Source organism: Lolium perenne, chromosome 3 (assembly GCF_019359855.2).
Source record: "Lolium perenne isolate Kyuss_39 chromosome 3, Kyuss_2.0, whole genome shotgun sequence".
Lineage (NCBI taxonomy): Eukaryota > Viridiplantae > Streptophyta > Magnoliopsida > Poales > Poaceae > Lolium > Lolium perenne.
This window is the reverse complement of record NC_067246.2, coordinates 78,602,795-78,628,251: the sequence shown is the minus strand read 5'-3', so window position 1 is coordinate 78,628,251 and position 25,457 is coordinate 78,602,795. Positions and strand designations below refer to the sequence as shown.

The window sequence follows — 25,457 nt, the reverse complement described above, 5'->3', positions numbered from 1 at the left end:
GAAGTAATAGACGACAACGGCCGGTTTAGTCCAAAGAGGCGTCGGCAGTAGGGAGCTCCATGTATATGTATATGTCCCGGTAGTAGTAAGCTCCATGTATATGTGTAAGGGGAATCTATGAATAGACTTTTCCTTCCAATATTTGTTTGCTCGATCTATATATAATGAATGAACGTGTACAACTTGTAGTAGTGTATAAATATATGCAACTTTTATTTTGAAATGAAAAAATGAAATAAAAGGGGGGCGGTGGCGGGGGGGTGGTGGTGTGCTGCACCACGTACTCAAACCCTAAAGCAGCAGCGTTCTGCGCGCGCCACGTAGAGGTCCTTTTGTCGCGGGTCGTAATACGGCCCACGACAAAAGGGGCTGTCCCCTGCGCGCCCCGCGCCTGCCACGTGGTGGACTATATGTCGCGGGTGGTAAGCGACCCGCGACAAAAGGTGGACCTTTTATCGCGCCTTCCTTGTCGCGGATGGCCGCCCGCGACAAAAGGCCCTTACGACCCGCGACAAAAACCATGTTTTCCACTAGTGTGGTAAGAACTAGGAGTAACCTTCTTCCGCCTCCTCTCCCTTCTTGGACCCTTTGTGGCGGTTCCCCGTGTAACCAGTCACTTGTGGGCTAACATCATCCCAACAAGTGTAGATTACAACACTCCCCCGTAGAACACCACATACCAATTGTATTTCTACCAAGATATAACATATGAACTATATTAAGCATGCATGATGATATATTAGCAAGTGACGGTGGCTAACAAAGTTCAGAACATAAGGCAAGTACGTAAGCATGCATGATTGATGCCAACAATTCCTTAGTTTGAACTAATCAAATCTTTATAGTATGTGCCTTTCGGGGCCTCGGGGTGGACGTGGATATCGAAGTGGCGGCTCTAGATTTTCATGTTTGTCGTGTTGTGCTGAGGTGTTTTGGGTGTCACTTTTGGTTGCTATGACGACTTGGTTGACGACTGGTGCAGGGGCGTGACTGTTATAAACGCGACAAAGCTATAATAAAGAATGAAAAAGAAATCACAGCAGGAGACACAAGTGAAAGGACACGGATGTCGCCTAGAGGGGGGTGAATAGGCGATTTAAAACTTTTACGAGATGGGCTTAACAAATGCGGAATAAAACTAGCGTTTACTTTGTCAAGCCCAAAGCCTATATACTATTGTTCACCTATGTGCACCAACAACTTATGCTAAGCAATACAAGCAAGTATGTGATAGCAAGATATATATATAACTTCAAGCACGATGGCTATCACAAGGTAAAGTGCATAAGTAAAGAGCTCGGGTATAGAGATAACCGAGGCACGCGGGAGACGATGATTTATCCCGGAGTTCATACTCTTGCGAGTGCTAATCTCCGATGGAGAGGTGCGGTTGCTTAGTGCTCCCGAACGCCACAAGAGGCTCACCTTGAGGTGTGGTTGCTCGATGCACACCAACGCCACAAAGGCCTCACCCCAAGATGCGGTACTCACACCACACACCGAACGCCACGAAGGCGCCTCACCTAAATCTCCGGTGACCCTCGCCACAAAGGCCTAGGTCACGGTTCCACTAAGGGATTTCCTTCGAGGCGGAAACCGGGCCTTACACAAAGGTTGGGGCACACATCCACAACTTAATTGGAGGCTCCCAACAAATCACCACAAAGGTCTAGAATCCGTCTAGGGTTCCAAGAACCCAAGAGTAACAACTTTCTTGCTTTCAACTCCACGAATCACCGTGGAGAACTCAAACCGATGCACCAAATGCAATGGCAAGAACACCACAAAGATGCTCAAGTCCTTCTCTCTCAAATTCCAACAAAGCTACAAAAGCTATTGGGGGAATAAGAGAGGAAGAACAAAGGGATTCACCAAGAACACCAAGATCAAGATCTAGAGAGTTCCACTCACAAAGAGATGGATTTGATTGGTAGAAATGTAGATCTAGATCTCCTCTTCCTTTTCCCTTAAAAAGGTTCAAGAATCATTGGAGGGATTTGAGGTAGAGGGAGCTCTCAAAAACTAGCAATGGAGGAGAGCAAAAGGTGTGTGAAGCAGCAGAAAAACGAGAGGAGGAAGAAGGCTATTTAAAGGGGCTGCAGGATTTCTGCCCGTTGGGCTCGTCCAGGGAGAGGCCGGCAGTGCCGGCCCATTATGGCCGGCAGTGCCGCCAGCAGGAAATCAGCGAGCGGCTCGGCTGGGCGAGCGAGGCAGCGTGCGGCAGGGCGAGCGGAGCAGCGCGCGGCAGGGCGGGCGAGCGGCGCGCGGTAGGCGCCCAGCAAGCGGTGGAGCCTGGGCTCGAGGCTGGGCCGGCCCGGCAGTGCCGCTGGGGGCAGGCCGGAGGTGCTGCGCGGCCCGGCAGTGCAGCGCGCGGGAGCCGGCAGTGCCGGAGTGGGCCGAGCGGTACTGCCGGCCCACCAAGGGCGGTAGTGCCGGCTGCCTCCTCTTTTTCTTTTTTTCTTTAAAACAAATAGAAGATAAACTTCAAAAGACAATATCTAGAGTTTGGAAACTCAGATCAAGACGAAACCAATTTTGTTGGAAAGAGGACGACAAGAGCTACCCAACAAAAAGTGAAAATATGGAAACTAATTGGGGGTGATTTTCTATTAATTTTAGAGGTGCAGCACCTCAACATGAGAAACCGAGAAAATCACCAAACTCGAAAACGCAACAAGAGATCTATGCAAAATCCGTTTTCGATGAACTAGAGCTTGTCATGAGAATAAGCACAAGCTCCAAAACATCACATGGATAAGATCCAAATAACAACCAAGAAAGATGATGCAAGGATGCAAAGGTTTGAGCTCTCTCCGAACGATACGATCGAGTTACTCACTCGAGAGCCCTCTTGATAGTACGGCAACTAAACTATAAACCGGTCTCCAACTACACTATGAGACCGGTGAGAAAGAAACCCTATCAAAAGCAAACCTTAACCTTGCGCGTTCCTCTTGAGCTCGATGAAGACGATCTTGATCACAACAAGATGAAACGCCTTTCTTGATTGTGCTTGCTTGATGAAGTCTTGTGGATTGCTCCCCCGTAATCCACCATGGGAGAGCTTCTTCTTCGGCACATCTTCACATATCCATGATCACCATATGGATGGCAAGATTCAAGCAAATGATCTCTTAGAGATGGCTCATCTTGAACTTGCACTTCATTTCTTCATTCTTCATCATGTTGATGTCTTGAAGTAACTTGAGGGCTCACTCCATCTTCATCTTCAAGACATACTTGACACTTGATATCCTTCATCAAATTCTTCTTATTGCAACCTTGAAGCCAACATATGGTTCAAGAATTGCCTATGGACAACTCCTACAAATATAACTCAATGCAAACATTAGTCCATAGGGATTGTCATTAATTACCAAAACCACACATGGGGGCTCCATGCACTTTCAACAAGGTTTAACGTGGAAAACCCCTTCAACACAGAGGGGAAAAAACCACATGCACCAGTCAACAAATTTTCACTATATCGGAGAGTGTTTACAAACGCCATGAGTTATCTTATGAAGCGATAAACCCTAGCCGACGGCTTAGATATATATGCGGTGATGACAAACTGTACGGCTTCGCTTTGACCCAAGCCTACCAACGATGGGCCTTGCTTCGCTCCATCGTTAGCCTTCTTATTGAATTTGGATCACACTTTTTTTGAAACTGGCAAAAAAGCTTTTGCCTTATATTGATATAGGAGAAGCAAACAGGGGTATGGCAAGATCCATGAAAACAAAAAAAAAGGAGGAAGGGGGCGAACACCGCCCCTGATAAAGGGGAAAGAGGATCAGCCTACAAGTTCCGCCAGATTTTTAGCACCGGCGAGGATCTAGTCCTTCCCCTCTTCCCAATCTTTTGCATGACAACCGATGGCAGGGAGGACTTATTGTTAAAAACTTGTTTGTTCCTCTCTTTCCAGATCTCACATGTGATGAGCGTGATAGCTGAGCCCAAGCCTTTTGGGGAGGAGGTGGTGGTCTTGGAAACGGCCAGCCAATAGTCCAAGACTTTAGGCCTACCCTCCCCGAGGCTGCTGATGAGGTCTGGACAAGACTGCCAAGAGGCCGCGGCCATCTAGATACGCCTGGAGAAACGGCACTCGAAGAGAATGTGTCGTGCCGTCTCAGGGGAGGTACGACAGAGCTGGCAAGTAGGTTGGTGCGGCCATCTGCGTTTCGCCAAGCGATCATCGGTCCATAAACGGTTCTAGACAGCGAGCCAGGAGAAGAAACGACACTTTAGAGGGGCCCAGGTCTTCCACATGATGTTCCCAAACTGGCAGGGTAAAGAGGCAAGGAACTAGACTTTGTAGACGGAGCTGGCCGAGTAGCGTCCATTAGGGGTCAAGGACCAAGTCATGAAGTCCTCAGTGATGTAGCTGGATATCTGACAGGAGCTCCTAGAGGTGGACGTATTGTTCCATGTGTTCGACAGTGAACGCTTCCACCGCAATTTGGATCACACTTTGGGGCTGGCTTGGTGTGTTATGTGCGGTGTTGTATCAGATGTTGGTCAGTTTTACCTACAAACTGTCCAACTTTTAAAAAAAACTTAATGAATGAAAAAGCATTGCCTAGATGTACATGCCCTTGGTGCGATCAGTCACGGCTTGGTGAAGAGCGAAACGTTCCTCCACCGCGACTCCATGAGATACGACGGGTGGTGGTGTGACTGCTTGTACACCCCGAACTTGAAGTAGTGCAGCGCGCCGGGCCCTCCGTGCCCTCCGGATCGCAGCCTCACCTCGCCGTTGACGAACACGGTGACGTTCCGTGCGGCCACGTCGTGGATGACGTTGAGCCGGATCCAGCGGTCGTAGATGTTCTCGGCGAGCACCCTGTGCAGGTCGTGGTAGAAGGTGAGGCTGCCATCGTAGACGTGGAGCATCAGCGTCGTCTCCTGCGGCTCCGGCGCCGCCCCGAATATCTGCATGACGCACGCGCCGGAGGTGCCCGCCGGCACGTACACCTCGCCCTCGAACTGCCACACGCCCGAGCTGTACTCCTTCTGCGTGCAACACACCAATCAGTTATTCAGTTAAGCAATAGATTGATCATATCAGGCAGAAGATAAGATGTTTTTTTCTGTCGCCTTCGACTACGTACGTTGATTTTCGTCTCGGTGCGCGCGGCGCCGGGGAGGGTCCGGTTGAAGGGCTTGTCGGTGGAGTAGACCCACATCCGGCGCACGCCGCCGGCGAACTCGTAGCGCTCGTCGAGCGGCACGTTGTAGGGCCTCTGCACCACGAACCTCGTCTCCGTCATCAGCACGCGGGTGAAGCCGGTGGTGAGGGCGTCGCCACCCTCGTCTCCACGAGCCGTGCTGCCGATCACCACGGCGGTGACAAGAACCAGCAGCAGCAGAGTGGAGAAGATGAGCGCGGCCATCGACTCGCTCAGCGCGCACGCACTGGCGCAAATGACAAGAACAGTTGAGTGTTGGAATTAGAAGCCATACATGCATGCAGTATTTATAAGTGCTTAAGGAGTAGGCGATGACTGATAAGTAGCACGAAAAGTCCTTGCATACCGAGAGATTGTAATTAACGCTCATGGATGAGTGCTTTTTCCAGACATTTACTTACGACATTTGTTCCTCATCGGCCAGCCAGTGCTCTTGTCGATTGGCATGTGCAAACAAACGGGATTACTTATGCTGTAATGCTGGTGGTGAATCTCCGTCATTGTCAGAATCAAGCTTCACGAATATTAGAAAAATGACAATGGCTGTGGGGACAATCATGTGTAGCGGTGGTCTTTAGGAAGAACTACAACGAGAAAAAGTGGACTTTAGTCCTCTAGAGCGTGGAGTGTGGACTTTTGTAGGACGGGCTACGTACACATAGCTCTTTTTTTGAATAATTGAAAAATAGCATTCTAAGTTTTTAAAAAATCTGACAAAAAATCTAGATGTAGGCAATGTTGAGTTCTATCATTGTGTAAAATTTGAACCCCAAATACCATATATTCGAGGCGGCAGAAAAATGATAAAATCTGATAGATTTTGAGATTGTGAGAGTTTGTACTATTCACTATTATAGATTTCAGAATTTATTATTTTTGCATAGCTTTGAATATAAGGTATTTCGAGTTGCAAATTTGCATGCTGGTAGAACACAAGATTGTCTACATCAAGATTTTTTGAAACTTTAAAATATTATTTTTAATTAAAAAAAGAGCTACATGTAGCTCGAGCTACATTTGTGGTTTTCCTTGTGTGCAAACAAAAAAATTGCCCAATTAAATCATCTAGAGAAATTTGAAGTATTAAGTTATATATTTGAGTACCAAAAGATTATTAAACATAGCATGTTTTGTGTCATCTCAGGTAGGGCAAAAGAAGTTGCGCCCAATTAGGCAGGGGAGAAGCTTCCACTAGGGCAAGGTAGGGCGGATTTTTGGTGAATACATTTAGCTGCACGTGTTATTTCTGAAAAAAAATTGAGTGATCGTAATCGAAAACGAACTCCGTATAAAAGGTTATGCTTGTTTCAGTGAATAGTGTGAAAATCAATTACAACCAAAAATATGGACTATTTACCTCCAAACATAGACTCATATTCTAGGTTCAATGTGAATAACATTGCTTGTATTATAGAGAATTATCATTGACCAGACCTTAGTATATACAAGATAAGTTTGAGTCATTTATAATTCATACTCGCATAATTGGACACTTTAGATATTTCTAAATATTTGAAAGGAACATCATACTTTCTCCCATCGCATTATCACCCCATTAAGATAACATTGGTTTAGTCCGTGGCGGCATCAGCAATTGAAAGGAATTTCCTAGCAACAAGATAATTAAGACCAAGTTATGCATCGAACGAGGGATAATCAAACGTCTTGATTCTGTGAATTACATTAGATTTTTTAATAAGTGGTAAAGCTTTTCCATTGATTTGGCATTATTGGTATGTTTTTTAGGTTATACTTATAATCAAATATGTTTTTATCTTATTGTATTAAGGGATTGTATTTGAACCATACATCATTACGGTTTTAGGAATATTTTGGAATTTGTATCATTTAAGGTTTACCCTACCTCAGTTTTTTTTCATCCATGACCACTGCAATTAGATTATCCGGTGGCTAGATATACATTGACACTAAATGGTAAAGAATATCACTATGGAAAGCTGATGTATATATGAGCCCTAAAATTGTATTTAGATCACATGGAAAAAAAAATCCAAACCGGCAAGCTACGACTCCCTATATGTTTGTGTTCACTTCATGTGCACATATTTTTGTCTATATACAAGGACAACACACACACAGTATGTTTAGCTCTTTTTCGATAAAGAAAATATATTAATATACCGGTGATTATACTCAACCTATGTACCAAGAAAGAAAGACATATTTTAGCTATATGTACATATGCATTAATGAGTATGTCTGAACAACTATGTTACTACTTAGGGTATAAAATTTAAAGATGGTTTACATTTTCCCCGCAAGTCCTAAGGTATGAATCTTCTGAGTGGAAAAATGACTTTATTTGCTAACATGTAAGCATTTTATATACAAAGACAATTGTTAATAACTATTTATCTCATTTATAAATAATAAATTGCCGATAGACCTCCTTTTGTAACATAATGGCACATCAATTATTTGTCGCATTAAAATAATAATAATATGAAGTAGTAGTAGTAGTACTATTGTAGTAGTGCATAATCAAATATGTTGCATCTATGTTCCCATTATCAAGTAACAAAACTGAGCAACTTACACGAGGTGCATGAAGGTGGCTCTAGGGTTGTTTCAAACTACGGGTAGACAGCACAACCTAAAATAATATGGATAAAGGTTGAATGCAATATATTCTTAGAGGTGAAGGACAATAAGAGGATGTCCTTGATGCTCATTTGAGATATATAAACTACTCTCTACGTCCTTAAATATATGACATATAAATTTAGTAAACAAAAGTTACTGCTTTGTTAGTTTGATCACATATATTCATAAAAGTGAATGTACATTGAATAACTATATTATAAAAATATATTTTATAGTGTATCTATTGATATTGATTTTAAAAATATATTTTATAGTGCATATACCTTCAAGCATATTTGGACATTGCCCTCCCATTTCTGCTAGTTTGACGAGTAGCAACTACTAGTTTGCTCTCTTTGTTTCTTATTTTATTTTTCTGTGTGTTTCCTTTTTAAATTGCTTTGTTCTCTTTATTCACAAAGGATTTCTGAACCGTTAGATTTGATTCATGATTTATGCTAGTTATGACGGTTGAAACTGAAATTTGACAACATTATTTGACTGGGAACTAAGTTAGTTCTGAGTCGAATGAGAACTAATCATACTATTTTTTGAACCATATACTTGACCTCGTACATGATATCACGGTTCACGACATGTATATATGACACTATGAGAGTAGTGGTAGTTAGTTTTAGTACTATCTCTGAGTATAAATATCCGGGCTCGTAGGTAAGGCCGTGAGCCGAGTCCTCCCTCATCGGCACGGATCTCCGGCCGGCCCGTTATCGACGTCGCCTAGGAACCTTGGGTCACAGCTGACGGACCTGGCGAGCGCCACCGCCCTGGACGCGGCCGTGCGGAGTTGGCGGTCCTGGCACGACGCCGACGTCGTGGTCGTCCTCCTCCGGTCGAAGCTCTTGCGCGCGATGCCCCGCATGGAGCCCGCCAGCGACAGCGTCGGGTTCAGCCTGGTCGCGTTGAAGTCGCGGCGCTCCGCCTCGTGGGACACCAGCGCCGCCTCCACGCCGCAGAACGGGTCGCGCGCCATGCGCTCCTTCACAGCCTCCCCGCACAGCCCGCAGAGCCAGTTGCCGCAGAACGCGGCGCGGACGCCGACCACGTACGCCGCGGTGCACTCCTCCGCCACGCCGCACGCGCACCGCACCGTCTCCACCTCCTTGTTGCCTTCGTCGTCTCCGTTGGCGTCGGGGCACGGGTTGTTGCTGGTGCTGCTGCTCTCGATGACGAGCTTCTCCAGGTTGCTCGCCATTTCCGAGTAGGCTCGCCGGAGTTCTTGCTCCTCCTTCTGAGAAACAAATGAAATGAGTCGACGTGTGCATATACATCATCTATACATTTTGCTTAACAATTCTCTACGTGGGTCGAGAATTTGAGATTTAATTACCTTGGGAGGGAGCCTGCTTGCATTACCGTTAACAGATTGTGGTAGCGTCGATTTGCTTTGGGTCGTCGCCATGTTTTGGCTGATATCTCAAGCGGTCAAGCCCCAATGCCAACTCTCTTGCTGGTAAGTACGTCGAAGCTAGGGAATACGACGCAGCATGATGATCAAATCTCCTATTTATAGGGAGATCAAGAGAGTGACCGATGATGATTAGTAGTTTTCTGCTCAAAGTGTGAACCGTTTAACTGCTAAAGCTAAAAGAAAGTGCAACTTGCATTGCTTTTCTCTTTGCAACTAGCTTACAAAAAGGGTGATAGATATATACTCCTAAATGCAGGGCAGGGCATCATCTTATTTGTGAAAGAGAAACTTATGGCTGGGGGCGAAGCGAATCAGCTGGCTAGGGTTCCATGCACTGTGTCAGTCTGTGAGGCTCGGAAGGGATGCAAATGAAAACTTCAAATCTACCAGTATGGCACTGTCCAACGTACGCCCCAACTGGGAGCCGCAAAGCAGGGCTAGATCCTAGGAAAATGAATGCTTCTAGGCTTAGAACATGCATGCATCCCATGCAAACGATAGCGCCTTGTGCAGTTTATGGGGTCCATCACTAGCTAATATATATCATATGCAATCATCCATGATGCAAATTGCAAAAAAGGTGTAAAAAGAGAGATCCAGTGAAAGCGATGCTATATCAATGTTTTAAATAGCCGGCTACAGAATATAGCCGCGGCCTCCCAAAACAGTTATAGCCGGCTATTTAAGGATTTTGACCCCTTTAGCAGGCTAATGCAGTTAGCCGCACCATGCGGGAAAGGTTATAGCGGGCTAATGCAGTTAGCCGCACCATGCGGAAAAGGCCTCCCAAATTGCAAAAAAGTTCTTGCATATCTACATCTCATGCATAGAAATCGTGGGCATCATATATGGATTGATACCATACACTATGCAGAAGTCTTTACTAGGAGATATATATTAAGGTCTGATTTGTGGTACCTCACATGATTTGTAAGTGACTATGAAATTATGTGCAATTACACCCTTTCTAGATTACGTAAAGACGCAGGTGGTGGAAGATCGTGTATGGTCACCAGTTTCCGTCAGGAGATGGAGGAGCTTCGCGGGAATTTAACAGATCTACTTTTACATGTTGGGACCCATTAACCAAGCTAATGAGGCTTCTCATCTTTCTGCTAGGAAAGCTAACAGGAGGTGTTTATGGATCAATTACAATACGCCAAAGATTGACATCTCGTAGTTTGATTAATGAAAGCTCTGTAACTCGCAAAAAAGGAATACCCAAAGTATTTTAGTTTCACTGTAAGTTTTCATGTTTTAACTTTTTTTGTGGGGGAAAAGAGATATATTAAGCCACATAGGGGTTACAATCGTTTGCTATCGCCGTAGTGATTTCCTGGGGTACATCACTCATCTAAAGATCAGTTCTACCCTGGACCCTAGCAAGTTTCGCTAGTTCGTGGCTCACTGTGTTAGCCTCATGGCTATTCTTCACAATTAGATCATATTAATGATGAATGCGTAAGCTGAGATATTAGGGGTATTCTCCTGAATGAGCTCTACAGCTTCCGCATAGTCGGACTCGACTGTGAACTTGAACGTCGTCCAGGCTAAGCGCAGACTTTCCTCGTTGGCCATGATCTCTGCTTCAGTGGCTTCATTGCATTGTTGTAGCCCATGGTAGGCAGCAAACATCACCTCACTGTTATGGTCTCGAAGCACCATCTCTGTGGTTGCGCCATTGCTTGCAAAGGCACCATCAATATTCAGCTTAGCTTGCCAGGTGCGGTCTCACCCATATTTTCCGAACCTTTTGTCTACCATCAACTTTAGGACCTGCTTTCTTAAACCCTACTTCCGGGCTTACCACCTTCTTCGGGCTTATTTGATTAGCATTGAGGATTTTAAGTAGCTTACCAGGAAGTGCCGAGAACCTTCGACTTGAGGGACATTGTGTGCATGCCATATACGCCAGTCATGAGAGTCGGTGCGTGATGGTTGTCTAGGATGGTCATCAGTAGATGGAGAAGCCATTCAGGACCCGTAGGCTTTAGCTTGGCATCAGGTGGAAAGTCCTTGGCCTCAGCCATGGGCCATGGCGCACCAGTGATCATGTGCATGGGGGAAACGAAGGAAACCATGGAAGGTGTCTTCGTCTACCTGGCCACATATATACATAAACCTGATGTGGTCATTCCCCTCCACACTAAATTCACTTGAGTAGATATTGCATTATGGCAAATCTTCCTGGCTAATATCCCGATCTTCGGCAGCACGAGGCATTGCCATATAGCTCATCGCTCCTCTATCATGTGTTTGCATGGACAGCCGTAGGTCTAATCTATATGCACTTCTAACACTAGACATGCCTCGCTATTTGAATGCCAAACTATGAAATCCTCTTCATTACAGCTTGAAGTCTTGATTGTTAGTATCTCTACTACATCTTCCTGGTTGACTTGTCCTTATTAATTACTATCTTATGGAGATCAACTTGTCCTTATTAATTTAGTCTTAACCAGTTTGCCTATATTTATGTTATCCTTTCTAAAGATACCTGTTGGGGTAAGGAAACGATTGGATTTCTATAGATCTAGGTTTTTCTGGCAGTCTGATGAAAATAAGAGAAAATATAGGCTTACAAAACAGAATATAGTCTGTCGGCCTAAAGATCAAGGTGGCTTAGGTATTGAGGTACTCAAACTCAAAAACAAATGCTTATTGAGTAAATGGCTTTTAAGCTGCTTAATGAGGACGGGGTGTGGCAGGAGCTGTTGCATAATAAATACTTAAGTCAGAAGATCTTATCGGCAGTACAAGCTAAACCCACAGATTCACCCTTTTGGAAGGGTTTAATGAAGGTGAAGGATGAGTTTTTTAGTAGAGGATTCTTTAAAGTTGGCAATGGAACGAATACTCGTTTCTGGGAAGATACTTGGTTAGGGAATACCCCCTTAGTGCAGCAATATCCTTCATTATATAATATAGTGCACAGCAAAAATATAACGATAGCTCAGGTGTTAGCTTAAACCCCGTTGAATATTAGTTTTAGACGGGTGTTGTTGGGAAACAAATGGACTTTATGGTTACAGTTGTGTTGAAAACTAATGAGGGTAAATCTAAATGATGAGCATGATCGATTTGTTTGGAGACAGACAACAAATGGGTTGTTTACGGTAAAATCTATGTATGAGGACCTTATGAGTGATCACAGTCCTTTTCTCAGAAAATATCTATGGAAAGTTAAAGTCCCTTTAAAAATTAAAATATTCATATCATTCCTAAGTAACAAGGTTTTGTTAACTAAAGTTAATTTAGCTAAAAGGAATAGGAATGGATGTATGAAATGTGTTTTCTGTGGAGAATAGAAAACCGCCGAACATCTGTTTATTGATTGTCCCTTAGCTAAACTTCTTTGGCGCACGGTCAATTTCACTTTTAATCTTCCGCCTCCAACCAATATTACGAATATGTTTGGTAATTGTTTAAATGGAGTAGATAGACAATCTAAAGCTTTTATCCGAATTAGGATTTCTGCTTTATGTTGATCTATTTGGAGGGTAATAAATGATATTATTTTTAACAAAAAACAATCTTTCCACTTCTTGCAGGTTATCCATATGATGGCACACTGGGGTCAGTTATGGGCCTCCTTTCGCTGGAGGGACAGCGGGATGCCATGGTTTCTGGATGCATACGGCTCCAGACGGTCGCTCAGGATATCTTGTGTCAGACTGGCTGGCGTCATACTAGGAGACTACATTGATGTGTTTTGAGATTATGTTCTTTTTGTTTCGCTGGTTGATTCTTGTATCAACTGTAGGCGATGACTGAGTTGTAATACTACATTCTTAAGACGTTTTAATAAAAGGTCATGTACATCATCATGATGCAGAAGCCGGGGTTATATTCCCATTTCGGAAAAAAATCTTCCTGATCGAAATACTGTGTTAACCTTTTGGCTCATTCCAGGTGCCATCCTGTAGAAGGAAATCCGATACCCAATATTTGAATCTGCAATGGCCTTGAGCACATCGGGGATGGTGAGGCATCCCTACTCCCTAGGAATCCAAGAATCACGACACACCCTTATTTTTTGCACCACCCCTTTCATTAGTGGTTGTAGACTATACTCTATATCATGCCATGTAGACAATCTGTTCCCCGTGAAGACGTTATCTATTAGGAAACCATTCGAGTAGTGCTTTGCTTTCAGAAGTTGTGCATATGAAATATATGGGAACTGTATTAGCCTGCATACCTGCCTGGCTAGCAATGCTTGATTAAAGAGGCGCATGTCACGAAAAACCACGCCTCCATAATCTTTCGGTCTCAACATAATATCACATGCCGGCCAATGTGTTTTTCTCTTCCCATTTTTGGCTCCCAACCAATATCTCTGAATCATCTTTGTTAATTCATCACATAGGCCCAAGGGTAGGTTAAACACACTCATCACATAAACTGGGATGACTTGCGCTATTGACTTGATTAGGACTTCTTTGGCTGCTTGAGACATATGATTATTACCCCAATCCACTAGACATTTTGTTAATTTGTCTTGTAGACTTTCGAACCTCCTTTTTCTCATCATGCCAAGATACTTTATTTCAAATAATTCTTAACTCCTTTGATCTCAGATCACTAGCCTTTGGGGTAGGAGTCCCTGATGCATGTAAAATGCATATATGAACTTTGTAGTTTATTGATGTATATTTTCACATATTTGCAACATATATGGTGTTATACCCACCACAATCGACAATGCACTACTAGAAAATAGCTAATCAGTGGCGCACCTATATTGGTTATTAGTGGCGCACCAGTGGTGCGCCATTGCTATCTGGCTTAGCAGTGGCGCACCAGGGAGCTATGCGCCACTTCTAAAAGTGTGAGGTGCGCCACTGGACAAAAAAAGGTGCGCCACTGCTAAAATTTGAAATTTCTGGATCTAGATCTAACACATTTTTTTATGTTTTCTCGTTATTTTTCCTTGTTTTTGTTGCCCGAATTATTTGTCTCGTATTCATTCTCATTCATAGCCCAGCTGCCGGTGATGATGGATGAGAGAGGGAGGAGAGGTGAGGATGGAGGATGGAGGAGAGGAGGGTTCATGGAGAGGAGGAAGGCCGGAGGGAGTGGAGGCCGGAGGGTCGCCGAAGAGGAGGAGGGAGGCCGAAGGGTCGTCGAAGAGGAGGATCGCCGGAGGTAGCCGGAGAGGAGGAGGTCGCCGGAGGTTGCCGGAGAGAAGGAGGTCGCCGGAGTGGATGGAGTAGTAGAAGGAAGGACAAAAGGAGAGGAGGAGAGGAGAGGAGAGAAGATGAGAGGAGGAGAGGAGAATAGAATATGTGGAGGAGGGAGTAGGACGGGGTAAGTGGCCGACCATTTCAAATTTCGTAGGGCAGGAAGTTTCAGTGGCGCACTAAGGCATGGTGCGCCATTGCTATTTTTTCTTTTTCTGAAATTTCTGCCCGAAATCTAAAAATTGAAAAATTCATGTTTCCTTTTTGATTTTTGGGAAACTAAAACTTATATAAACTCCCAAAGGGGTTTGAAATCGGATGTAAAATTTCTCATAGATACATTTTCATAAAAAAAGATTTTCATCGGAGGTGGTATGCAACCAGAAATTCCGTTCAACCGAAACATGACGCCATTTTGCAAAACAGTCGAAATCCATGTTTGTTAATTTTCATTAAAACTAGATGACATAATACATGGCCATCTTAAAGGATATTACTTTTTAACATTTCTATTCTTTTATTTTTTTTCAAATAGTGGCGCACCAACCATGATGTGCCACTGCTAAGTGGTGTCCAAACGTTTTTAGCACCCCCTATACATACCAATGGTGCACCATGTAGAGGTGCGTCACTGCTACCTCAAATAGCCTCTACATGGTGTGCCATTGCTATGTATAGTGGTGGGTCAAATGTTGGTCAAACATAGTGGTGGCGCACTGCTCACCAAGTGCGTCACTGGTAAAATGGCTAGCAGTGGAGCATCACTTTTTGATGCGCCACCTGCTATATAGCAGTGGAGCATCACTTTTTGGTTCTCCACTGCTATATAGCAGGTGGCGCACAAAAAGTGGTGCTCCACCGCTAGCAATGCTACGGCTAATTCTTTTTCTAGTAGTGACGGTACTACATGCTTGAGAATACACTAGAATATCCTTGACCCTCTCGTGATTAGCTATACATTTCCATGGGAAATATTAGAGTGCTCTTCATGGCAAACTGAGAAGAAGCTTTTGAAAATTTTGGAAAATTACAGCTGTAGATATTTTTCACATAGGTTCTAGTTTTTGGCTATGCTTCAAACAAAATCCAAGAAACATCTAGATCTAAATATTTGTAGAAATTGCAGAGTTCAGATATTGGTATTGTATGGGATCTGGACATGTATCAGGCTTTCAGCTTTGCATGGAAACAAAAATAAGACGGTCATCGATGTCCATCTAACCAACAAGATGAGGACATACCAAGTATGGAAATTTAGTAATGGGCATGAACTATAGACATACATATCAATATCAATATCTATATATATTAAAGACGTACCAAATAACGACATGTCAATGCTCTAGGGTACTGTTCATCCGTGATTAACAGTACGCACGATGAACGACATACAACATCTGCGATGATCAGTGCACGTGAGATGAATGGTGCCACGATGAACAATGGATTTTGCTATAGTGTCGATTAATCCAATATTGTACTAGTGGTGTCACCGGAAGATGATTAAGAACAAAAAAATGTTGGTGTGGAGAGGTGGTAAAGGAAATTTAGGACATCACATATATTGTGTTGTCTTGAACCTTGACTTACGCTACTAACTGATGGAATTAGGGGGATGCAAGTGCCCCCCCCCCCCCCCCCCCTTCCCTGTGAGGAGTCGGTTGAGCAACATATGTTGATCTTGGAACTGAAATGTCAACGCCAGTCTGTGATCTTCTTCGATCTTCCTAGAGTTCTCAAAATGTGTAGCCTAATCATTCTGAATAGATAAACTTTTCAACCACTTCCTTACGTCGCAAAATCCTGATGGTCCATGTCTAGAATGCTAGTGTGGGTGGGCAACGCCCGCATGTATGTCAGAAATTCCCCTTCATCTGCCAGATGTTGTATATGATCTTTTGTATTGTCCGTGGAGCTATGTATTGTCTGATGGACCTATGTACAGTATCATCTCTGTCCAGAGATCTACGAGCCAACGTCGTCCATTGTCGTCTATTTTCTCAAGCTTCTTCCTTTAGTGAATTCCGATAACAAAAAAGTTATCTCATCTTGTTGATCATAACTTCTCATCTTTCTATATTTTTTTCCAGTGACTTATCTTCGAGCAACAAATTCAGTGCATCCCTCCTCACTTCGGGCAACCATCGTGTTGTATTAGATGATGATCTCGGGAGCAGTTCCAGTACAAATGCCATCAAATAGGCACACTTATTTAATATTTCTCGGGCAATGGTTTGTTTTTTTCTTGAAACATGGCAGAAGAGCAATATTATGGCTGAGTACTGTTGGATAATTAGGCACAATTTCCATGATTAATTCCAGAATATAAAACATGATGGCAGCAACTAGCAACATGTGAAACTCAAACATACTAGATGCATTAATCAACATGAGTAGCAGCATCGCAAACGGTAAAGCATCCATCGCTAAACAGATCGAGATATGTCGCACGTACCGATCTGGTGGAGGTGGCGGTGGAGGTGTAGCAGATGATGTCGCGGCAGTAACGTTGTTGATGACAACGTTGTTGACGACGGGGACGATGGGTCGAAGTAGACGGCGTTGAAGACGACGGTAGGCAGCACCGCCCGACTTGGACGGAAGGCGACCCGTGATGAAGAGCTTGAGCAGTCGTGCAGAGCGCTTCCCAAAAACCTAATTCGCCCTCTCCCGTACAGGATCGCAAGGACGAGTGGTTCCGGAGACCTGCTCTCCCGTTCACCGATGCACGTCGGCGAGCGGGATGGAGTAGGCTACGATGGCGGCGCAAGCAGAGAGAGGTGGAAACCCTAACTCGTGTATTAGATATATTTCTGCGGTAGCCGGGCAGGAGATTATATAGGCTCGGGAAACCCTAGGCAACGTGGGCCACACCCACGTCGCACGAACGTTTCGAGTCGGTTACAGATAGCCCACGATCCGGGAGCGACCCGAACCGACTAACTGCGACGCGTCCGTCTAGGACTCTGTTCGTTTTCCTGAGCTGCAAAAAGTAAGGAAAGTCTCGGCTCGAGGCTCAATCCACTCACCACGAGCGCGGCGCGCGCGTCGTGACGTGTCGAGTCGAGACGAGCGAGCGAGGAGGAGGAGGAGCGCGTGCGTGTAGCACTCCTATTCTCACTCACTTACTAGTGGTGGAACAACCCACCTTATAAGGTGGTCTAACTTCCTCCCAACTTTCCATGTGGGACTAAACTTCCCACCTCTTGCCACTCCCTAGTGAGCTGCCACCAACTTGGGCTCAAACTCACAAGGCTGCCACTATGTGGGCTTTGAGATTTATAGGAAAAACTGAAATCTAATTTGGGCCACTAAAAATGAGCCCAATATTTCAACAATCCCCCACCAGATGTCAAATCCCCATTTAGAGATTTACCAATACTCACTGCTTGTTTATATACCAGTGTTTCAGCGGAGACTGTTAAGTTGAACTTCCGCCTAGAACCTTAAGCTACATCCATTCACACTTGAACAATGGACTAAGCCTTGAATTGCAAGTTTTGCGTGAACAGGGTTTCACTCAAAGTCATGACCAGTACATGGCTGCCAGTAGCCTACCCCGCGGGTGAAGCATATGCGTCATACTTCGTGGTCTCTTCATGAGTTTACTAGAGATCACCCAAATCTCATAGATTGCGACGTTTAACAATCAGACTCATATAGGTGTGTTATTTCAAGAATGCTTTGTAGGACAGCATCTTTGCTAATATAGCCAACATAAACACATTAAGGCTTGTTGCCAACCTGCCTTACAACAATTGAGAGTTGTGCATCTTCACATAGAGAGGGTTACATAATACTCTCCTCAATTAAACCACTAGTTTGTTCTTCCCAGGTCCTAATTCACAGGATCTCCGATCACAAAGGTTGGGTTACCACTATGGTGTAACATCAACGGGTCTCAAACCCATCTCCCTCGATGCAGTTTCTATCACATTACGTGATAGTCCCTTTGTAAAGGGATCTGCCAGGTTTTTGTCTGTTTGAATATATGTAACAGTTATTACTCCGGAGTTTCGCAATTTCCTGACAGACTTCAAACGTCTCTTGACGTGTCTTGATGACTTCGCGTTATCCTTAGAATTGTTCACTTTGACAATTACAGTTTGATTGTCACAATTCAAAAGGATTGCCGGAACAGGTTTTTCAACCACAGGCAAGTCCATCAAGAGCTCACGCAACCATTCTGATTCAACAGTGGTTGTGTCTAAAGCAGTAAGTTCTGCTTCCATAGTTGACCTCGTCAATATGGTTTGCTTGCAAGATCTCCATGATACTGCGCCACCTCCAAAGGTAAATACATACCCACTTGTGGCATGCAGATCAGCTACATCTGAGATCCAATTCGAATCACTATATCCTTCAAGCACAGCTGGGTGCCCTGAATAGTGAATCTCATAACTCATTGTACCACATAGGTAGCGCATGACCCTATCAAGTGCATGCCAATGATCGCACTCCGGGTTTGACATGAACCTACTCAACTTGCTAACAGCAAAAGAGATGTCGGGTCTAGTCGCGCTCGCTAAGTACATGAGTGAGCCAACGATCTGAGAATATCTCAATTGATCTATGGCAATCCTCCGGTTCTTGCGTAGTGTCACACTGGGATCATAAGGTGTTGGAGAAGACTTGCTATCAATATAGCCGAACCGGCTCAAAATCTTCTCAACATAATGGGATTGCGTTAGAGTAATCCCACTCTCGTTCTTAATCAGCTTGATGTTCAGAATCACATCAGCTTCTCCCAGATCTTTCATATCAAAACTCTTTGACAAGAAAGACTTGACCTCGTGTATTACTCTCATGTTTGTACCAAAGATCAGAATATCATCCACATACAAACATAGTATAACACCTTCGCCCCCACCATAGCGATAGTAAACACACTTGTCAGCCTCATTGACAACAAAGCCTACAGAAGTTAAAGTTCTGTCAAACTTCTCATGCCATTGCTTAGGTGCTTGTTTCAGGCCATATAAAGATTTCAGCAACTTGCACACCTTTCTTTCTTCACCTTTTACTACAAACCCATCAGGCTGATCCATATAGATTTCCTCTTCCAACTCTCCATTAAGGAAAGCTGTCTTTACGTCCATTTGATGAACGATAAGACCATAGGAGGCAGCCATGGATAGTAGTACTCGAATGGTGGTAAGTCTAGCGACCGGTGAATAGGTGTCGAAGTAATCTTCGCCTTCTCTCTGTGTGTAGCCTTTCGCTACAAGCCGCGTCTTGTACTTTTCAATAGTACCATCAGGTCTTAGCTTCTTCTTGAACACCCATTTGCAGCCCACAGGCTTGCATCCATGGGGTCGTTTACGATAGCTCCCAAGTTCCATTAGAAAGGATCGAGTCCATCTCGTTATGGACAGCTTCTTTCCAATCATCTCGCATCCGGAGATGCATATGCCTCTCGCAATGGACGTGGGAGTATCATCCACAAGGTACACAATGAAATCATCACCAAAGGATTTTTCAATCCTTCGTCTCTTGCTCCGTTTAGGAGCTTCATTGTCATCCTTCTCAGTAACATTCTCATGTGATTGTTCAAAATACTCATTAGATGTACTGGACTCAGGAATTATCTCAGTAGAAATTCTAGCAATGCTATGCATATCTTTCATAGGAAACATATTCTCAAAAAATGTTGCATCACGAGATTCCATAATAGTATCAACATGCGTATCAGGTACCTCGGATTGAACTACTAAAAATCTATATCCTACACTCCGAGGAGCATAACCTAGAAAGATACAATCCACTGTCTTTGGTCCAAGTTTGCGCTTCTTAGTAATTGGAATATTGACTTTCGCCAAACATCCCCATGTGCGCAAATACGAAAGTGATGGTTTTCTCCCAGCCCACTCCTCGTAAGGGGTTTTATCTTTATTCTTGTTAGGAACTCTATTCAGGACATGACATGAAGTCAACAAAGCCTCCCCCCACCATGCCTTTGATAAACCAGCAGTGGCTAACATGGAATTCACCAAGTCAGTCAGCGTGCGGTTTTTCCTCTCGGCAACCCCGTTTGATTGGGGTGAATAGGGAGGCGTCCTCTCATGAATAATGCCATGTTCCTCACAGAATTCATCAAAGATTTTAGGAAAATATTCGCCACCACGATCCGACCTAAGACGCTTGATCTTTCTCTCTAGTTGATTTTCAACTTCAGCCTTATAAATTTTAAAGTAGTCTAAAGCTTCATCTTTAGTTCGCAACAAATAAACATAGAAAAATCTAATCGCATCATCAATCAATGTCATGAAATATCTCTTTCCACCTTTTGTCAACACACCATTCATCTCGCATAGATCAGAATGTATGAGTTCTAGAGGTGCCAAGTTTCTCTCCTCGGCCGCCTTGTGAGGCTTCCGAGGTTGCTTTGATTGCACACAACTATGGCACTTAGAACCTTTGGCAATGGTGAAATTCGGAATTAAACTTAAACTGGATAGCCGAGACATTAAACCAAAATTAATGTGACATAAACGAGAATGCCAAACACTGGTATCATCACTAACATTGCCACATATATGGTTCACAGACTTATTACTGAAATCAGAAAGCGAAAAGCGGAACAAGCCTCCGCACTCATAGCCTTTACCAATAAATTGTCCAAACTTGGAAACAACTACTTTATTCGACTCTAAAACAACCTTAAACCCATCTCTGCATAGAAGGGAGCCGCTAACGAGATTCTTGTTCATAGTAGGGACATGCTGCACGTTCCTCAGCTGCATGATCTTCCCCGAAGTGAACTTCAGATCTACCGTGCCAACACCACGAACAGAAGCATGTGACCCATTCCTCATCAAGACGGAAGAATCCCGGGCGACCTGGTAAGAAGTGAACATGGATATGTCAGCACACACATGAACATTAGCACCTGTATCAATCCACCAACATGGAGATTGAAATACCGAAAGAACAGTAAAGAGATTACCGTACCCATCAGCATTGCTAGCGGTCACCGTGTTGACTTGCCTCGCCTTTTTCTTGCGGTCTGCCCTCTCTGGACAGTCCTTAGAAAAGTGGCCAGTCTCTCCACATGTAAAGCAGCTCAGATCTGCTTTGTTTATCATCTTCTTCTTCTTGAAGGTTGTAGTCTTCATAGGCTTATTGAAGGAGGGCTTGTTATTCCCTTTGTTCTTGCTGTAGGGTTTCTTCTGCACCATGTTGGCGCTAGACTGACCCTCTCCTTTCTCAGTATTATCCTTAGCCCGAGCTTTCTCCTCAACATCAAGAGATGCTATCAGATTTTCAACTGATATCTCCTGTCTCTTGTGTTTGAGAGTTGCGGCAAAGTTCCTCCATGAAGGGGGCAACTTAGCGATGATGCATCCAGCCACAAACTTGTCAGGTAAGGCACACTTAAGGAGTTCAAGCTCTTTCGCAATGCACTGTATCTCATGAGCTTGTTCGACTACAGAACGGTTGTTAACCATCCTGATGTCATGGAAGCTCTCCATGATGTACGCTTCATCGTCTGCACATCGGTTGCACCGAACTTAGCATTCAGTGCATCCCAGAGCTCTTTACCATCTGTTAAGTGCATATACACATCACACAGACGATCAGCAAGAATACTTAGAACGCATCCGACGAAGAGAGTATTGTTTTCCTTGAACTTGTTCTGATCTTGGTCAGATATAGTTCCTTCAGGTAAACCCTTAGCAACATCGAACACTTTCAGATGAGTAAGCCAGAGCATGGCCTTATACTGCCACCTCTTAAAGTGCACACCGGTAAACTTATCCGGCCTCAGTGCATCGGAAAAACCAGCCATTGTTAACTCAGGAAATTGCCTACAATTAGGTTTTTGGATTGTTGGATAATTAGGCACAATTTTCATGATTAATTCCAGAATATAAAACATGATGGCAGCAACTAGCAACATGTGAAACTCAAACATACTAGATGCATTAATCAACATGAGTAGCAGCATCGCAAACGGTAAAGCATCCATCGCTAAACAGATCGAGATATGTCGCACGTACCGATCTGGTGGAGGTGGCGGTGGAGGTGTAGCAGATGATGTCGCGGCAGTAACGTTGTTGATGACGGGGACGACGGGTCGAAGTAGACGGTAGGCAGCACCGCCCGACTTGGACGGAAGGCGACCCGTGATGAAGAGCTTGAGCAGTCGCGCAGAGCGCTTCCCAAAAACCTAATTCGCCCTCTCCCGTACAGGATCGCAAGGACGAGTGGTTCCGGAGACCTGCTCTCCCGTTCACCGATGCACGTCGGCGAGCGGGATGGAGTAGGCTACGATGGCGGCGCAAGCAGAGAGAGGTGGAAATATATAGGCTCGGGAAACCCTAGGCAACGTGGGCCACACCCACGTCGCACGAACGTTTCGAGTCGGTTAGGACGAGTGGTTCCGGAGACCTGCTCTCCCGTTCACCGATGCACGTCGGCGAGCGGGATGGAGTAGGCTACGATGGCGGCGCAAGCAGAGAGAGGTGGAAATATATAGGCTCAGGAAACCCTAGGCAACGTGGGCCACACCCACGTCGCACAAACGTTTCGAGTCGGTTACAGATAGCCCACGATCCGGGAGCGACCCGAACCGACTAACTGCGACGCGTCCGTCTAGGACTCTGTTCGTTTCAAAAAGTAAGGAAAGTCTCGGCTCGAGGCTCAATCCACTCACCACGAGCGTGTCGTGTCGTGTCGTGTCGTGTCGTGACGAGCCGAGCGAGGAGGAGGAGGAGCGCGCGCGTGTAGCACTCCTATTCTCACTCACTTACTAGTGGTGGAACAACCCACCTTATAAGGTGGTCTAACTTCCTCCCAACTTTCCATGTGGGACTAAACTTCCCACCTCTTGCCACTCCCTAGTGAGCTGCCACCAACTTGGGCTCAAACTCACAAGGCTGCCACTATGTGGGCTTTGAGATTTATAGGAAAAACTGAAATCTAATTTGGGCCACTAAAAATGAGCCCAATATTTCAACAAGTACATGAACCTCTATCTCTACTGTTTGAAGGGATTGTGTGATGTCATAGTGCTCAGAGCAATGTGCCAACTCAACAAGTTTGTGGCTGGAATTTCCTGTTGGCATGCCCATAAGACAATATAAGAACATTTTGTCTTAGTGATGATACTCCACTGGACAGCTGACCATTGTTGGATTCGAGAGTTTAAGCAATGGCTAACTAACTTCATGTCGTTTGTCAATAGAATGCGATTTGGCTCCTTAACACCTGGACAGTGGATTCCACTAGGAAAAGCTAAAACATAACCAAGGAACCGCTGAAAGGCAGAAAACAGTGACCCCATCATGTGAAGAGCATGTCACTGATCTATTGTGTAGATCATTATGTAGGGAGTGGTAGCCAATCTTAGTAGAAGTTTAAAGAATTTTTTACGCGAGAATACCTACTTGTTTTTCTTTTCAATGTAGTCAACATATATTACATAGTCTACCAAAACGTCTTATAATCTGTAACATAGTTAATATATGAGATATCCAGACAAAAAAGTTAGCATATGAGATGAGAATGTGATCACAGCCATTGGAAAGATACATAGTGGGATTCATTGGAAAGATGCACACATACTTATCCAGAGAAAAAAAAGGACTTCCTAAAAAGTAAAAACATAGTATCTGCCGTATGTGCATACCACCACGTCATTCCAGAAACTAAGCCAGAGTTCGTATACATGCATCATATCGACTCCTGTTCATTTGCACCCTTTCCCTATCATCACGGGCCCTTTTTTCTACTGATCAACCAGTCACCATCCTTTGAGCAATTAATGAAGTACGCAAGTTGCCCAATTAGGCGCATGCCCTCAAAAAAAAAGCTACAGGAATGCACGATGCCCTCGTGTAAGCTCGGGGCCGGCCACCCTAGCTAGGTTCTCTCGCCCTCGTAATTTAATCGAGGTGATCCTGGGGACGATTCGATGGGATCACCTATCTTGATAGCTTGATTCGAGGTTAATAAGGCCATGTACAATGCAAGATGCTTAGAGGAGTTATTATGAAAATAAAATATGCGTTTCCTTAAATACTAGTGCTTATTTGTATTATACAAATTGTATAGGAGGGGTGCCTAGTTAGCCATCTCTTTGGTACAAATAAGTATCGGTGCTAAACAAAAACCTGGTTATTTTGTAAGCCCTTTCGTAAACACATCCTACTTTACTGCCCTAATAACTGTACGCGCATAGTAAGTCGAATTGTTAATCACTGAGACGCGCGCCACGGCTGTCCACCGTTGCGCATCAGAGAAATCATGCAGATCCTAGTCCTAGCTCCTCTCCAATGGGTAACCTCGTGACAACAGCAATGGGGTGCGAGGCGAAGTTCAAGTCCACACGGAGCAAAGTCAGGTAAGAGGCCAACGACTGCAACGAACTACGGTTTGCCGCCCAATGAAATGGGTACGAACTGCTGGCACAATCTAATTACCCATCGTTTCGGTGAGAACATAAGCTTTTAGATCATGCTTACCAATTCACCAAAGACCAATTTAATCCAACATACATAGCTAATTACCCATGGTATACGTGACTGACGGATCCTAAAACGCTGTGGGTAGTGAGTTAACAGACACCTTTTCCTGGACATGAATCGAACTCAGCTGTCCATCATGATATCCAAGTCCTCTTCAACTAATCATCATGGGTGTCTCTCTGAATGTAACTGGTAGTTGGAAAGCAAAAAAACAAAAAGTACCTAGAGTTAAGCTCTAAAGTTAGCACATCCTACTAGCCCGAGTTCATCCCTGCAAGTGTGCAACACATGCATCATGCGAGGCTGATCAAAACAATATGATATCGACTATCATATCCATGAATCTCAGAAAAGATCATGAGCGTGATAGCCTTTTCCCAACATCATCACATCTGCAAAGCTATCTTTAGTCACGGCATGTGGGGGGAACACATTGCTCTCCAAGGTTTCTGCATGAAAATGCACTGCTCTGTGTATCTAGTTTTCGCCTTGATCAGAACAGTGATACATTTACTTAACACGTACCAAAGTATGCTCTAATATGTAGGCAGTAGCCGCCATATTCACCACAATTAAAAAA

At 44.3% G+C, this 25,457-nt stretch overlaps 2 protein-coding genes across 3 annotated transcripts; both read right to left on the bottom strand.

Moving 5' to 3' along the window:
- Positions 1 to 4,438: 4,438 nt before the first annotated feature.
- On the bottom strand, positions 4,439 to 6,485 carry LOC127341822 (citrate-binding protein-like). 2 transcript variants are annotated; one of them, XM_051367755.2, is made up of 3 exons: positions 5,539 to 6,485; positions 5,115 to 5,418; positions 4,439 to 5,016 (listed from the first exon to the last, which is right to left on the bottom strand). In XM_051367755.2, exons 2-3 carry the CDS (start codon positions 5,394 to 5,396, stop codon positions 4,612 to 4,614), a joined length of 687 nt encoding a protein of 228 aa, XP_051223715.1. In that variant the 5' UTR covers positions 5,397 to 5,418; positions 5,539 to 6,485; the 3' UTR covers positions 4,439 to 4,611. The 2 variants fall into 2 exon arrangements, with proteins under 2 accessions (XP_051223715.1, XP_051223714.1); XM_051367754.2 differs by having other exon boundaries at positions 5,115 to 6,485.
- A 1,818-nt stretch (positions 6,486 to 8,303) lies between these two features.
- On the bottom strand, positions 8,304 to 9,227 carry LOC127338280 (uncharacterized). Its single transcript, XM_051364466.2, has 2 exons — positions 9,145 to 9,227; positions 8,304 to 9,045 (listed from the first exon to the last, which is right to left on the bottom strand). The coding sequence occupies exons 1-2, from the start codon at positions 9,214 to 9,216 to the stop codon at positions 8,494 to 8,496; spliced, it is 624 nt and encodes a 207-aa protein (XP_051220426.1). The 5' UTR covers positions 9,217 to 9,227; the 3' UTR covers positions 8,304 to 8,493.
- Between the last annotated feature and the right edge of the window lie 16,230 nt (positions 9,228 to 25,457).